General features: G+C 42.2%; 1 protein-coding gene across 1 annotated transcript; it reads right to left on the bottom strand.

Annotated features, from left to right (window-relative positions):
• Window positions 1–4,925: 4,925 nt before the first annotated feature.
• LOC125509913 (chloroplast envelope quinone oxidoreductase homolog) lies at window positions 4,926–6,934 on the bottom strand. Its single transcript, XM_048674948.1, has 4 exons — window positions 6,730–6,934; window positions 6,469–6,610; window positions 5,900–5,988; window positions 4,926–5,775 (listed from the first exon to the last, which is right to left on the bottom strand). The coding sequence occupies exons 1-4, from the start codon at window positions 6,796–6,798 to the stop codon at window positions 5,065–5,067; spliced, it is 1,011 nt and encodes a 336-aa protein (XP_048530905.1). The 5' UTR covers window positions 6,799–6,934; the 3' UTR covers window positions 4,926–5,064.
• Between the last annotated feature and the right edge of the window lie 9,943 nt (window positions 6,935–16,877).

Below are 16,877 nucleotides of genomic sequence, written 5' to 3'. Positions count from 1 at the left end.
GTCAAGCTCTACCTCAAAGTCCAGATTATCCACATCATCATCAGGGGCCGGATTAGAAGATGCAGTGGTTCTTTTCCTATGGGCAGTCTTCTTCACAGCTTTAGTCTTTTGCCGAGTTGCTCTTTCCGGTTTGCTGGTTTTTCTGGTTTCTCCTGCGGCAGTTTCTTGCTCCAAAACGGATCATTGCCCTGATTACACAGACACTGATATTAAACAAAGACCAGATATATCATTAACAGATTCAGCAAAAAGAAAAATCAAAGTCTTACAGCTGGCGGTTTGTTGGTGGCACAGAAGGGAAGCAGGCCGTTTCTAGCACAGACGTGTTCCGGTTCATTCAGCATCTTATTCACAGCCTCTGTGATTTCTTCATCGGTGAGTTGGATTTTGGAATGTCGCAGTGGGTCATCAACACCGCCAGTATACTCGCACATCAAACCGGAGCGCTGACTAAGGGGCAGTACACTCCATGATATCCAACAGCGAGCGAGATCAACCCCTGTTAAACCGTTGGCCATAAAGGCTCTGAGCTTTGACAGTTGAGGAGCATATTTGCTTCTCTCCTGTGCAGTCAATCTTTGTGGAAAAGGGTGTGTATTGCTGAGCCACTCCGGACGAAAGCCAGGCAAGGGATTCTCATCAGCAGGGGAGGTGTCTTTGCAGTAGAACCATGTCTGATTCCATTCTTTGGGGTGGCTATCCAGTTTGGCGTGAGGGTATGTGACCTCTTTCCTTTTCTGAATCGCCACGCCACCCAACTCCGTATTGGAGCCGTCAGTAAACTCAGTACGGCGGTTTAGATGAAAAAGGTCTCTGAACAATTCCACTGTGGGCTCCTCTTGAAAGAACGCTTCACAGAGCACTTGGAAGTGACACATATTTGTAACAGAGTTGGGGCCAGTATCTTGTGGATGGAGCTGGAAATCGGCTAAAACATCCCGGTAAAATTTAGAACCGGGCGACTTAAAGCCCCGGGTTAAGTGATCTACGAAAACAACAACCTCTCCTTCTCGAGGTGTGGGAGGGCATTCTTTGCCAGGAGCCCTCCAATGGATGGTATCTTTGCTGCCTAAAGCGCCAATCAGGACTAAATCATCCAGTTGAGCCTCTGTGACGCGAGAAGGAACCCAATTGCACTCATACACTTGCTTGGCCATGATGGAATCTACAAGGTAGAAGATCCCGGTTCAAAAATGCATTTAATCAAGATACATTGGTATGGGCACTGTTAAATCGGAGACAGAACTATCTGAACCGGAGTTTTATGAAGCAACAAGCATCTGGCGGTTCAATAAGGGGACTAATGGCATATACCGGTTTGGAAAAAATTTCTATAAGGTTAAACCGCCTGATCTAAGCATTGCGGATGGACAAGTACGTAGAAACAGGTTTCACAAGATTTCCTTATAGCATTGGATCTGAAGCAAGTTCAGAAAAGAGATAAATACTTAGAGGTTCAAAGGAGCAGTACCGAACCAATGAGCAAAACGTTCATATAGATCTATGGTTTGAGATGCATAAGTGAAGGCGAAGGTCAAACAACTATCATTGCACAGAGTAAAGATTTGCGGATTCATCTAAAGATCTATCGTATGAGCAAGAGGCAGACGATGAACACTGAAGAACTGTGAAATCCTAGGTCAGATCTGCGGGGGAAAGGATAGAAGATTTACCGGAGCTGAGGAAGATGCGGAAGGTTGCCGCGATGCTCTGGTGCGCTCAGGTTGATGCAGCGGCCAAGGATGAGGCAGAGGTCGACGGCGGCGGCGGAGCTCCGAGGCTGGCGACGCGAGGAAGACGAAGAAGGCACGGAAGGAGAAAAGAAATGACCCTTCGGTCCTATTTATAAGGCGAAAAAACATGAGTCAGGCGCGACAATCAAGGGGCCACAAAATGGAGCTGTCGCCTCGATTTCTGCCGATCTATTAAACAAAGAAGCATAATGGATAGCTTCGTTATGACAGGTGACGTCACTCCGGTTTACAGCAATCAGAGAAGATGACATCATGGCGGTTTACCAATTTATAAGAAGATGTCGAAGATGAAGCTTTTATTAAAGGATTGACATGAACCCGTTCAAATCAATCTGGGGCCTAATGTTGGGGATATTACTACTGGGCATAAACCGGCCTATCTGGGCCGGGTTAACTTCGTCAGTAATTAAATATGTTAAAGCCCAAGAAGACAGAGGAGGGCTCAAGGCCCATGGTCGGTTCAAGGCCTGTAGCCATAAACCGGCGTTAGTAGTTAACTTGTATTGTAAGTTAGGAATAAGTAGAGACCAAACCGGACACATCTATGAGCCGGTATTGGGACTCCGTAAAGCCGACAGGAGTCACCCGTGTATATAAGGGGACGACCCGGCGGCGGTTCAAGGACAACAGACAACAACTCAAGACATAGGCGAAGCTTGTTTGCTCCCTAGTCATCGAAACCCCATCAATTCCATCACAACTAGACGTAGGCTTTTACCTTCATTGAAGGGGCCGAACTAGTATAAACTCTCTTGCGTCCCTGTGTCTGCTTTAACCCCTTCAAGCTAACCCGTCGCGATGGCTCCACGACTAAGTCCTTTCTCTAGGACATCTGCCGTGACAAAACCACGACACATACCAAGGGAAGTCCAAACAAGACGAAACTTTTTGATAATTTTTTTAGACAAGAAGACACCCTGTAAGGTTCGGGAGGAGGCCAGAATACGTAAGAGGGAGCGACAAGGTAGGGGGCGCGCCTGGCACCCCTTTTGCTTTGATTGACCTAATTCAAACACTATGAAGTCCCATATATCCAGAAACCCCCAGGGGAGGTCCCAAAACAATTCTTCCGCTGTTGCAAGCCTCTGTTCTTCCGCTATCCCATCTGAAGGCCTTATCAGGTACTCTATTAGGGGGAATTCATCATGGAGGCCATCTTCATCAACCTTACTGCCTCCATGATGATGTGTAATAACAGGACCTACGGGTCCATAGCAGTAGCTAGATGGATGTCCCTCTCTCTCTCTCCCTCTCTCTCTCTTGATATTCAATACAATGATCCCATCTAAGATGAATGTGATGTTTAACTTTTGCAGTGTGTTTGTTGTGATCCTATGAACTATGGGTTTATGATCAAATTATTCATTGAAAGTATTTGAACCTTTTCTGAGATTTATCTATGTGTGATTTTATAGTCTTGTATTTCTACCCGATCAATCTCTTATGGCCAATTAGATTGATTTATTTTAGTGGGAGAGGTGTTTGGCAGTGGGTTCAAATCTTGCGGTGTCCTTACTCTGTGGTAAGAGGAGTTGCAAGGCACATATTTGTATTATTGCTACTAAGGGTAAAACGATGGGGTTCGAACATATTATTTGGTATTACTTTGTCTATATTATGTCATCTTGCTTCAAGCATCACTCTGTTTTTTATGGACTTAATACTTTGAGATGCATGTTCGCTAGTGGTCTTGGGGTGGAGTAATAGTAGTAGATGCAGATGGATGTGAGTCTACTTATATTGGACGTAATGCCTATATATTGATCATGCCATGAAGAATCATCATAACTATGCGCTATTATGTGAATAGCCCAACAATAATTTGTTTACCCACCGTTGCTATGCTCATCAGAGAGATGCCTCTAGTGAACGCTATGGCCCCCGGGTCCATTCACTTCACTAAAACCCTAAAAATACTTGCTACAATTTATTTACTTTTTATGCTATCTATCTACCACTATCAGATTTAATCCTTGCAGTTAACGAGTACAAGTGGATTGACAACCCTCTTGCTCGCGTTGGGTGCAAGTGTTTGCTTTGTGTTTGTGCAGGTACCGCTTATCTTGTTTGTGTGGTGTCTCCTACTGGTTCGCTAACCTTGGTTCTTAACCGAGGAAAATACTATCTACTACTATACTACATCACCCTCCTCTTTAGGGAAATCCCAACACCAATCACAAGTAGCAGCGCCGCATCGCCTTCCCCCCAGCCACATTGACGCTTTGGCGTCTCAAGGAGGCCATTCCTATATCATCTAGCTGCTGGCGAGCCATCAGACTGTTTGCTCCATGTTGCACACAAGGTGTTCGACGGAATTCCTACAAGGTAAAATAATGTTGTGCTTTTCTTTGCATATGTAGTTATACACCGAAGATTGAGCTTAATAGTGAGTTTCGAGTGTACAAGAGTTGATGTGACTCCAACTTTTCCGATGATACCTCGTTGGAGAGGAGTATGAAGAGGAGGAGGGAGATATTGCATTGATCTTGACAATGCACAAGAACAAGAGCCCGAAGCATGGCAGTTCCGTCTTTAGCCGCGAGTTTTTATGGAGAGAATGGAAGAGGCGCATGGCCGATTGATGCACAACTACTTTGGGCAGAATACTTGTTCCAGTGAGGTACTTTGAATGATCAAGTCTTTCGAGAGGTCCCGCGGGCAAGATTTGAATTACACCGTGCGGTCAATTAGAAGGCAAGACCAAATTGAACGCTTTTTGGAGGTATACCATCACATTATAGATGCAGATACACGTGATGATCTTCAAAAAGATCTCATGGAGAAGTGGTGGACATGATATGGGAATTATCAGTCCTAGTTGTATCTCTATGTTTGTTATATTTGTGTGATGAACTTTGTTGTATTGTGTGCTGAAAAAGACTTTGTTATTATGTTTCATGAACAATTTGTGTTGCATTTGATGTTGTGGGTTTGAATGATAAACTATGTAGTAATTTGATGGTGTGGATTGATAGAATTATTATTATGTATGTTTTGGCATATTTAAGTCATGTTTGATATTATTTGTATGCAATATGCATGTTATTTGAGATGGAAAGTGCAGATGCCGCTGTCGTGGCAGCTGTTGGAGATGACCCATATTTATGCAAAAAAAATATTTTTCGTGCCAGTTTTTTTCTCAAACCTTTTTGGGTGCCTATGGAGGTGCTCTAATGCTGAACATAAGGTTTTGTAAGTGCCTTAACATAAGTTTTTACATGCACTGCATACTATAGCTAGTATATCTTGATTCCATAATTCTTAATTTCTCAAATTGCCACATAACACAAACACATAAACTGTTTCATGTTCATTCTGCGCCTCCCATTTCCACAACGATCTTGCCAGTGGCATGCCCCTCCATGCTCTTAGCCCAGGCCTCCTGCGCTCTGCTCAGCGGGTGCCGCGAGTCCACCGTCGTCCTGAGCTTCCCCTGCCTAGCCAAGCCCACCAGCCACTCCATCTCCTCCCGCTTGGGCGCCAGCATCAGTGGCGCCAGCCTCTTCTTGGCGAAGGTCGCCTTCTGCAGGATCGACGTGAGCGCGGCGCCGACCCCCGGCGTGACGTCCGCCGCCGTGCCGCCCTCGTCGGCCAGCACCGCCTTGAGCGCCGGCCACGGCACCCCCGCCGCGCAGTTCGCCACCGCGTCGTACCTCCTGCCCGACGGGCTCCGCAGGGCCGCGCCCTCGGGCGTCCCGTAGTCCAGCACCTCGTCGGCGCCCAGGCCCCGGACAAAGTCCACGTTGCGCGCGCCGCAGGTGGCCGTGACGTGGAGGCCTGCGAGCTTCGCGAGCTGCACGGCGTAGTGGCCCACGCCGCCCGAGGCCGCGGTCACCAGCACGTTCTTCGGGCCGGTGGTGCCGGAGGTCCCGTCGAAGCTGACCCCGGCGAGCTTGAGCAGCTGCAGCGCGGAGCCTCCGGCGGCCGGCAGGCAGGCGCCTTCGACGGCGGACACCTCCGGCGGCCTCGCCACCGTGAGCGACGCCGGCGCCACCGCGTACTCGGCGAGCCCGCCGCCGCTCTGCATAGTACAGGCAACGGGTCTCGAGCGTGTCAGAAGCAGAACATTAAGATTTTGACTGTTGGGTAGTACAGACGGAATGGTAGCGTGGCACCATGGCGGTGAATGCGTTGTCTTTGCTTACCGGGAAGCTGATGGAGATGACCTTGTCTCCCGGCTTGAAGTTGGTCACGCCGCTGCCCAGCTCCACCACCTCGCCGGCCAGATCGCCCACTGCATGTTTCGCCATGGCAAGAATTCTTGCATGAGCATTGAGCATCCAGTATACATGTGGAATTTGATGCAGTGCCCATGTAAAAGGGTCCATCAGTCTGCATCAGCCTGTTTTAGTCTGCATTCAAGTCATTTTCCCTTCTCAAACTGTCTACGTTCAAGTAGTTTTATCTAGAATCGGGAGCAACTGCTTGAATTGGTACGGATTTTAGAAGCTTGTTTCGTTTCTGATTCAGCAGCAGAGAACTAACAGTGGAATCAAAAAAGTTCACTCCTCAAGAAAAAGAAAAAATTCAGTAGGAAGCAGAGCATGGTAGTTGTGACAGGGGGACGGGATCATAATCACTAGCCAAACGATATCGAGGGGGTTTAATCAGCCTTCAAGCCGGTAGGTATCCTGCGACTTTCATCTCTGTTTGGGGATTATTGCCGCAACCAAGTCTGAATTGGGCAGCCATGTCTCGGTCTGAAGCTAGTTACCTGGCGTGAAGGGGAACTTGCCGGGGAGGAAGGGGCGGAGCATGCCCTTCTGGATCTTCCAGTCGATGGGGTTGATGCTGGCCGCCTCCATCTTCAGCAGCACCTCGCCCTTCTTCGGCGACGGCACCGGCACCTCCACATGCTGTCCATGAAATTCACCATGGTGTTATTAGTCGGCCAGTTCCATCAGTGAACAAACACATCGAAGAAGAAGAAGACGAGATGATTTTCAGCTCAGTTGTGCACACAGAGAGATCGTACCTTGAGGCCTTCAGCTCCACCGCCATACTTGTCGTACTGCACGGCTCTCATCGTCCTCGGGGTCGCCATGGCAGCGCCGTGTCCCCGCGTGCGAGAGAGAGAGAGAGGAGAAAGAGAGAAGGACGAGGGTACTGCTGGTGGGCGGTGTGGTGTGTAATGCGCTGATGCTGATATGGTTGGCCCTTGTGGACGGGACGTGTCCGTACTCGCTGTAGCCTGCTGAACCATCACCAACAACAACGTGTCCAACGTGTCCGGATGCCGCAGAGTGTGCCGTAGTGGTGACGCTGCCCATGTTTCGCCAGGGCTTTTCTTTTCCTTTTGCTGTTTCCCCCCTGCCTGTCTGCAGGCTTGACGCTTCAGCATCTGTTGGTCTATAGATCTTTTTTTGTAGGAACTCTAAAATATAGAATATTATTGAAAAATATATTCTCTGAAATCTCTTTGGTTTATATATAGGAATATATTTATATTTCTATGTATAGTGTAAAAATATGGTCTTACATTTCGGATGAAGCGAGTAGGATAGAAACAAAATTTTCACATTTCTAAAGGAAAAAAGACATTAGCCTAGACCCAATAAAAATGTTCTTAAACTATGAATCAAATGTCACATCTTTTCTTATAAAAACTAAGATACATGTAATCTCACTTTCTATAATTTTTCATGGTATTCCTACCCGTCCTGAGAGAGGAGTTCCAGTGGTAGAACAAACCCGTACCTCGCGTGGCACGGTGGCTATAAAGGGGCCTCGCCATGCAGCGTTTTTCTACTCCCCCAATGGATTTTCGCAAAAACTGCGCGAAGCAACATGGCCTTCGTCGTAAGGGGCTATGCCAAATCACACTATTATGAATTGTTTGGGATGTTTAGCCATTTAGTTTGCACCCTTTTGAATGTGTGGTAATTGTGATTTATTAGGGTGATCTTTCATATTAAAAATATCAAGAAGTTAGTGTTTGCTATCTCTTGAGCACTGCGTTGGTTTTTCCCGAAGAGGAAGGGATGATGCAACAAAGTAGCGTAAGTATTTCCCTCAGTTTTTAAGAACCAAGGTATCAATCCAGTAGGAGGCTCCGCGCCAATCCCTCGTACCTGCACAAAACAAATAAATCCTCGCAACCAACGCGATAAGGGGTTGTCAATCCCTACACGGCCACTTACGAGAGTGAGATCTGATAGATATGATAAGATAATTCTTTTGGTATTTTTGTGATAAAGATGCAAAGCAAAATAAAAGCAAAGGAAATAACTAAGTATTGGGAGATTAATATGATGAAGATAGATCCGGGGGCCATAGGTTTCACTAGTGGCTTCTCTCGAGAGCATAAGTATTCTATGATGGGTGAACAAATTACTGTTGAGCAATTGACAGAATTGAGCATAGTTATGAGAATATCTAGGTATGATCATGTATATAGGCATCACGTCCGAGACAAGTAGACCGACTCCTGCGTGCATCTACTACTATTACTCCACTCATCGACCGCTATCCAGCATGCATCTAGAGTATTAAGTTAATGAAAACAGAGTAACGTCTTAAGCAAGATGACATGATATAGAGGGATAAACTCATGCAATATGATGAAAACCCTATCTTGTTATCTTCGATGGCAACAATACAATACGTGCCTTGCTGCCCCTACTGTCACTGGGAAAGGACACCGCAAGATTGAACCCAAAGCTGAGCACTTCTCCCATTGCAAGAAAGATCAATCTAGTAGGCCAAACCAAACTGATAATTCAAAGAGACTTGCAAAGATAACCAATCATACATAAAAGAATTCAGAGAAGATTCAAATATTGTTCATAGATAGACTTGATCATAAACCCACAATTCATCGGTCTCAACAAACACACCGTAAAAAGAAGATTACATCGAATAGTTCTCCACAAGAGAGGGGGAGAACATTGTATTGAGATCCAAAAAGAGAGAAGAAACCATCTAGCTACTAACTATGGACCCGTAGGTCTGAGGTAAACTACTCACACTTCATTGGAGGGGCTATGGTGTTGATGTAGAAGCCCTCCGTGATCGATGCCCCCTCCGGCGGAGCTCCGAAACAGGCCCCAAGATGAGATCTCGTGGATACAGAAAGTTGCGGCGGTGGAATTAGGGTTTTGGCTCCGTATCTGATCGTTTGGGGGTACGTAGGTATATATAGGAGGAAGGAGTATGTCGGTGGAGCAATAGGGGGCCCACGAGGGTGGAGGCCCCCCTACCTCGTGGCCTCCTCTTTTGTGTCTTGACGTAGGGTCCAAGTCTCCTGGGTCTTGTTCGTTGAGAAAATCATGTTCCCGAAGGTTTCAATCCGTTTGGACTCCGTTTGATATTCCTTTTCTTCGAAACCTTAAAACAGGCAAAAAACAACAATTCTGGGCTGGGCCTCCGGTTAATAGGTTAGTCCCCAAAATAATATAAAAGTGAATAATAAAGCCCAATAATATCCAAAACAGTAGATAATATAGCATGGAGCAATCAAAAATTATAGATACGTTGGAGACGTATCAAGCATCCCCAAGCTTAATTCCTGCTCGTCCTCGACTAGGTAAATGATAAAAACAGAATTTTTGATGCAGAGTGCTACTTGGCATAATTTTAGTGTAATTCTTCTTAATTGTGGTATGAATATTCAGATCCGAAAGATTCAAGATAAAAGTTTAATATTGACATAAAAATAATAATACTTCAAGCATATTAACAAAGCAATCATGTCTTCTCAAAATAACATGGCCAAAGAAAGTTATCCCTACAAAATCATATAGTCTGGCTATGCTCCATCTTCACCACACAAAATATTTAAATCATGCAGAACCCCGATGACAAACCAAGCAATTGTTTCATACTTTTGGTGTTCTCAAACTTTTTCAATCTTCACGCAATACATGAGCGTGAGTCATGGATATAGCACTATAAGTGGAATAGAATGGTGGTTGTGGAGAAGACAAAAAGGGAGAAGATAGTCTCACATCAACTAGGTGTATCAATGGGCTATGGAAATGCCCATCAATAGATATCAATGTGAGTGAGTAGGGATTGCCATGCAATGGATGCACTAGAGCTATAAGTATATGAAAGCTCAACAAAAGAAACTAAGTGGGTGTGCATCCAACTTGCTTGCTCATGAAGACCTAGGGCATTTTGAGGAAGCCCATCATTGGAATATACAAGCCAAGTTCTATAATGAAAAATTCCCACTAGTATATGAAAGTGATAACATAGGAGACTCTCTATCATGAATATCATGGTGCTACTTTGAAGCACAAGTGTGGTAAAAGGATAATAACATTGTCCCTTCTCTCTTTTTCTCTCATTTTTATTTTATTTTATTTGGGCATTTTCTCCTCTTTTTTAATGGCCTCTTTTCTTTCTCTTCCTTTTTTTTATTTTTCGTCCAGAGTCTCATCCCGACTTGTAGGGGAATCATAGTCTCCATCATCCTTTCCTCACTGGGATAATGCTCTAATAATGATGATCATCACACTTTTATTTTTCTTACAACTCAACAATTACAACTCGTTACTTAGAACAAAATATGACTCTATATGAATGCCTCCGGCGGTGTACCGGGATATGAAATGAATCAAGAGTGACACGTATGAAAGAATTATGAATGGTGGCTTTGCCACAAATACGATGTCAACTATATGATCATGCTAAGCAATATGACAATGATGGAGTATGTTATAATAAACGGAATGGTGGAAAGTTGCATGGCAATATATCTCGGAATGGCTATGGAAATGCCATAATAGGTAGGTATGGTGGCTGTTTTGAGGAAGGTATATGGTGGGTGTATGATACCGGCGAAAGGTGTGCGGTATTAGAGAGGCTAGCAAAGGTGGAAGGGTGAGAAAAGTGTGTATAATCCATGGACTCAACATTAGTCATAAAGAACTCATATACTTATTGCAAAAATCTACAAGTTATCAAAGCAAAGTATTACGCGCATGCTCCTAGGGGGATAGATTGGTAGGAAAAGACCATCGCTCGTCCCCGACCGCCACTCATAAGGAAGACAATCAAAAAATAAATCATGCTCCGACTTCATCACATAATGGTTCACCATACGTGCATGCTACGGGAATCACAAACTTTAACACAAGTATTTCTCAAATTCACAACTACTCAACTAGTATAACTCTAATATCACCATCTTCATATCTCAAAACAATTATCAAGCATCAAACTTCTCATAGCATTCAACACACTCATAAGGAAGTTATTTTACTATTCTTGAATTCCAAGCATATTAGGATTATTTAAGCAAATTACCATGCTATTTAAGACTCTTAAAATAATCTAAGTGAAGCATAAGAGACCAATAGTTTCTATAAAACAAATCCACCACCGTGCTCTAAAAGATATAAGTGAAGTACTAGAGCAAAACTATATAACTCAAATGATATAAGTGAAGCACATAGAGTATTCTAACAAATTCCAAATCATGTATGGCTCTCTCAAAAGGTGTGTACAGCAAGGATGATTGTGGTAAACTAAAAAGTAAAGACTCAAATCATACAAGGCGCTCCAAGCAAAACACATATCATGTGGCGAATAAAAATATAGCTCCAAGTAAAGTTACCGATAGAAGTAGACGAAAGAGGGGATGCCTTCCGGGGCATCCCAAGCTTTGGCTTTTAGGTGTCCTTAGATTATATTGGGGGTGCCATGGGCATCCCCAAGCTTAGGCTCTTGCCACTCCTTGTTCCATAATCCATCAAATCTTTATCCAAAACTTGAAAACTTCACAACACAAAACTCAAAGTAGAAAATCTCCTGAGCTCTGTTAGCGAAAGAAAACAAAAGACCACTTCAAGGTACTGTAATGAACTCATTATTTATTTATATTGGTGTTAAACCTACTGTATTCCAACTTCTCTATGGTTTATAAACTATTTTACTAGCCATAGATTCATCAAAATAAGCAAACAACACACGAAAAACAGAATCTGTCAAAAACAGAACAGTCTGTAGTAATCTGTAGCTAGCGCAAGATCTGGAACCCCAAAAATTCTAAAATAAATTGCTGGACGTGAGGAATTTATCTATTAATCATCTGAAAAATTAATTAACTAAATAGCACTTTCCAAATAAAACAGACAGCAGTTCTCGTGAGCGCTAAAGTTTCTGTTTTTTACAGCAGGTGTAACAAGACTTTCCCCAAGTCTTCCTAACGGTTCTACTTGGCACAAACACTAATTAAACACAAAAAACACAACCAAAACAGAGGCTAGATAATTTATTTATTGAATAACAGCAAGGAAAAATATTGGGTTGTCTCCCAACAAGCGCTTTTCCTTAAAGCCTTATAGCTAGGCATAATATTTCAATGATGCTCACATGAAAGACAAGAATTGAAGCACAAATAGAGCATCATAAAACACGTGAAAAACACATCTAAGTCTAATATACTTCCTATGCATAGGCATCTTATAAGCAAACAAATTATCAAGGCAAGCAAAAACTAGCATATGCAAGGAGGCGGAAAGAAACAATAGCAATCTCAACATAACGAGAGGTAATTTAGTAACATGAAAATTTCTACCACCATATTTTCCTCTCTCGCAATAATTATATGTAGGATCATAAGCAAATTCAACAATATAGCTATCACATAAAATATTCTCAACATGATCCACATGCATGCAAAGTTGGCACTTTTCCGAAATAGTGGGATTAACATTAACTAAAGTCATGACCTTTCCAAACGCACTTTTATCAAAAACTTCATAAGATTGAAAATTCTCCAAATATGTGGGATCTAAAGTTGAAATTCTTGCAAACCCACTTTCAATATTATTGCAAACATTATAATCAATCTCATATTCATCATGGGGCTTTAATAAATTTTCAAGATCAAAAGAAAAATCACCCCAATCATGATCATTGCAACAAGTAGAGGACATAGCAAAACTAGCATCCTCAAGCTTAGGGTTTTGCATATTATTAGCACAATTGACATTAATAGAATTTATAATAACATCATTGCAATCATGCTTTTTATTCAAAGATCTATCATGAATCACTTCATAAAATACTTCATCACAATTTTCAGATTCACGAATTTCAAGCAAAACTTCATAAAGATAATCTAGTGCACAAAACTCAGTAGCAATTGGTTCAACATAATTGGATCTCTTAAAGAGATTAGCAAGCGGATGAGGATCCATAGATCTTAGGTTCTCTGTTTAGTAATAAATAAACAACTATTCCAACCAAATGAGCAAACGTGCCAAGTAAGACATAAAAGCAAACAAAAAGACGAACAAAAGAAGGGTGAATAAAATGGCAAGGGTGAAGTGGGGGAGAGGAAAACGAGAGGCAAATGGCAAATAATGTAATGCGGGAGATAAGGGTATGTGATGGGTACTTGGTATATTGACTTTTGCGTAGACCTTCCCGGCAACGACACCAGAAATCCTTCTTGCTACCTCTTGAGCACTGGTTGGTTTTCCCCGAAGAGGAAGGGATGATGCAGCAAAGTAGCGTAAGTATTTCCCTCAGTTTTTGAGAACCAAGGTATCAATCCAGTAGGAGGCTACGCGCCAGTCCCTCGTACCTGCACAAAACAAATAAATCCTCACAACCAACGCGATAAGGGGTTATCAATCCCTACACGGCCACTTACGAGAGTGAGATCTGATAGATATGATAAGATAATATTTTTGGTATTTTTGAGATAAAGATGCAAAGCAAAATAAAAGAAAAGTTAAAGCAAAGGAAATAACTAAGTATTGGGAGATTAATATGACGAAGATAAACCCGGGGGCCATAGGTTTCACTAGTGGCTTCTCTCGAGAGCATAAGTATTCTACGGTGGGTGAACAAATTACTGTTGAGCAATTGACAGAATTGAGCATAGTTATGAGAATATCTAGGTATGATCATGTATATAGGCATCACGTCTGAGACAAGTAGACCGACTCCTGCCTGCATCTACTACTATTACTCCACTCATCGACCGCTATTCAGCATGCATCTAGAGTATTAAGTTAATGAAAACAGAGTAACACCTTAAGCAAGATGACATGATGTAGAGGGATAAACTCATGCAATATGATGAAAACCCCATCTTGTTATCCTCGATGGCAACAATACAATACGTGCCTTGCTGCCCCTACTGTCACTGGGAATGGACACCGCAAGATTGAACCCAAAGCTAAGCACTTCTCCCATTGCAAGAAAGATCATTCTAGTAGGCCAAACCAAACTGATAATTCGAAGAGACTTGCAAAGATAACCAATCATACATAAAAGAATTCAGAGAAGATTCAAATAATGTTCATAGATAGACTTGATCATAAACCCACAATTCATCGGTCTCAACAAACACACCGCAAAAAGAAGATTACATCGAATAGTTCTCCACAAGAGAGGGGAGAACATTGTATTGAGATCCAAAAAGAGAGAAGAAGGCATCTAGCTACTAACTATGGACCCGTAGGTCTGAGGTAAACTACTCACACTTCATCGGAGGGGCTATGGTGTTGATGTAAAAGCCCTCCGTGATCGATGCCCCCTCCGGCAGAGCTCCGGAACAGGCCTCGAGATGGGATCTCGTGGATACAGAAAGTTGCGGCGGTGGAATTAGGATTTTGGCTCCGTATCTGATCGTTTGGGGGTACGTAGGTATATATAGGAGGAAGGAGTACGTCGGTGGAGCAACAGGGGGCCCACGAGGGTGGAGGGCGCGCCTGGGGGGTAGGCGCACCCCCTATCTTGTGGCCTCCTCTTTTGTGTCTTGATGTAGGGTCCAAGTCTTCTGGGTCTTGTTCGTTGAGAAAATCACGTTCCCGAAGGTTTCATTCTGTTTGGACTCCATTTGATATTCCATTTCTTCGAAACCCTAAAACAGGCAAAAAATAGTAATTCTGGGCTGGGCCTCCGGTTAATAGGTTAGTCCCAAAAATAATATAAAAGTGGATAATAAAGCCCAATAATGTCCAAAACAGTAGATAATATAGCATGGAGCAATCAAAAATTATAGATACGTTGGAGACGTATCAGTGTTCTCCCAATTGTAGTGCTGTCTGGATGCATGTCACTTCGTGATGCGTCATGCTACCATGGGTACGAACAACTTGAACCATAGGAGGCAGGTGTGGTCAGACCACACAGCGAGATAATTTAGTTGTCTTGACGTTCATGGCAAGAGAATCTTAAGCTCTAAACACGCCCATCGAAAGATGAACAAGAGTCACAGAGAGATGTGATTGGCAAGTTGGCCTACCAGTTGAAATTTTCATCATCAGTGATGCTATCATCATTGGCGAACAATTGAGACATGGGTCTTGAATTGCTCACAATCAATTATGAGAGATGTTGGTTTGAGTGGAAGTGCACTTTAAAATTAAAATTGTTTAATTACTAAGTGCAATTTGTTATGAACATTTCTAAGTATAATTTGCATTATAGTTGTAGAATAATGGCTCGTGTTTTCACCTTCCATGTTGAAATTGATTAGCTATTTTAAAACATCTACTTAAAATATTACGGTTGGTACTGTAATGTGAGGATTGTCCTCAAAAGCACCCAGAAGGACTATGTTCTATTGCATGCTTTTTATATGCTGATGCTATGGATGATGAGATTCACATCCTTCCTCCAAAAGCTAGAATCCTGTCACAGCCAAAGTGCAATATGCTTGCTTTCATGAGACCCGAATTTCAAAACATTTGGATAGTTATGTGATATTCTTGAATTTTTTTTCAGGAACAAACAAAGGCTGGAAGATATGAAATATCCAAAGCAATATTTGCTTACAGGTTTAACTAGAGTGTTCTCTATGCTTAAGACTGATATGAGTGGGATCCAGAAGAACACTAGTCATATGATGATGGTGAATAAAGCGATAACTTAAAGAGAAAGGACAAGTCCAAAGGGTGATAGTGAGATTTAGACACCTAGGAAGTTTTGGTGTTAGTGCCACTCTTAAAATTGGGTACTTCTTCTATGAGTATGAGAAATATTGGAAGTAAAAAATTTTAAAAGTTTGAAGGCAAAAAGAGAGAAGACTGGTAGGTCCACCTCAGGTATGAAGGTCATATGTGTTATAGATGTATAGATGGTTGGTCAAATGTGTAATTCTTAGGAATTGTGAATAAATTGTTAGTCTTTTAATTTTTTTATTGTGATTAAAAGTTGATCACAAGGACACCAATTTGATTGCATACTTTTGTAACTCGATGCAAGAACTACTACATCCTAAAAGACTAGCTAGTAATGAGGTATGGACGCGATGAGGACATAGTTAAAGTTACTATGCTAACCATCAATGTATTACCTCTTTATTTATCTTCATAATTTATTTAAAATTTTAGTACACTATTACTACAGTCTAGCCTATTGCATCATGATTGTTGTAAAGGGGCTCATAAAAGAACAATTGCTGTTTAAATTACGTAAAGGCCATACTTTTATTGTGAATGGGATTTATGTATGGATCTTGATGATAGTACTTGACATCCATAAAACTGACACTAAATGTTGCAAGACTAAAAGAATGCCACATATGTGTGACACTGTATTTGGTCACATTGAAGAAACCCGCATTTAGAAATTCCATGGTGATGGATTTTGAAGTAATTTGATTAAATAATCATCTAACACTTGCAGCCTTTTCTAAATGTAGCTTTCCCAGTTTCATACTTATAGGATCATAACATGAGTGATTCGGCAGATTTGGGCCTAACAAACAAGTTTTCCGTCATTCCAACATGCATCAAATAAAGTCCAGATTCTAGCATGCATCAAACAAAGCCAGATCAACATCATACTCTGTTCTTACACTTCTTCTTTTTGCATGGAAATCTTTGTACGGACTAGGTGGAGTCGCCCGCTCATTATGGGGTGGATAAAAAATGCTCCATTACATGAGTAAAAATTATGGCGTGCATAAAAAACTGTCATCCGAAAATTTAGTTCTAGAACTCGCTAATTCAAAATAGTTAGGATGCTCTATAGAACATACTTATCACCACTGTGAATTTGTGAACTTGCACTGATGTTCTACAACTTAGATTATTTGACAGTCATCAATATGTCTCTCTCATATATATCACCACTGCAATTTGCATGACGAACAGAACATGTTGATTTGAGAAAAATGCCACACACATGTTGATTATACTCGTTGCATCTAAT

The sequence above is a fragment of the Triticum urartu genome, chromosome 5 (assembly GCF_003073215.2).
Source record: "Triticum urartu cultivar G1812 chromosome 5, Tu2.1, whole genome shotgun sequence".
NCBI classification, from domain to species: domain Eukaryota; kingdom Viridiplantae; phylum Streptophyta; class Magnoliopsida; order Poales; family Poaceae; genus Triticum; species Triticum urartu.
The sequence above is the reverse complement of the archived record's forward strand: the minus strand, read 5'-3'. Positions and strand labels throughout refer to the sequence as shown.

Excerpts from the sequence above, each read along its gene's own strand:
- LOC125509913 (XM_048674948.1), bottom strand. The coding sequence starts at position 6,798 with ATGGCGACCCCGAGGACGATGAGAGCCGTGCAGTACGACAAGTATGGC. Across the intron at positions 5,989-6,468 it reads CAAGTTCCCCTTCACGCCAG|TGGGCGATCTGGCCGGCGAG; the intron begins GTAACTAGCTTC and ends CGAAACATGCAG. Across the intron at positions 5,776-5,899 it reads TCATCTCCATCAGCTTCCCG|AGCGGCGGCGGGCTCGCCGA; the intron begins GTAAGCAAAGAC and ends TGTACTATGCAG.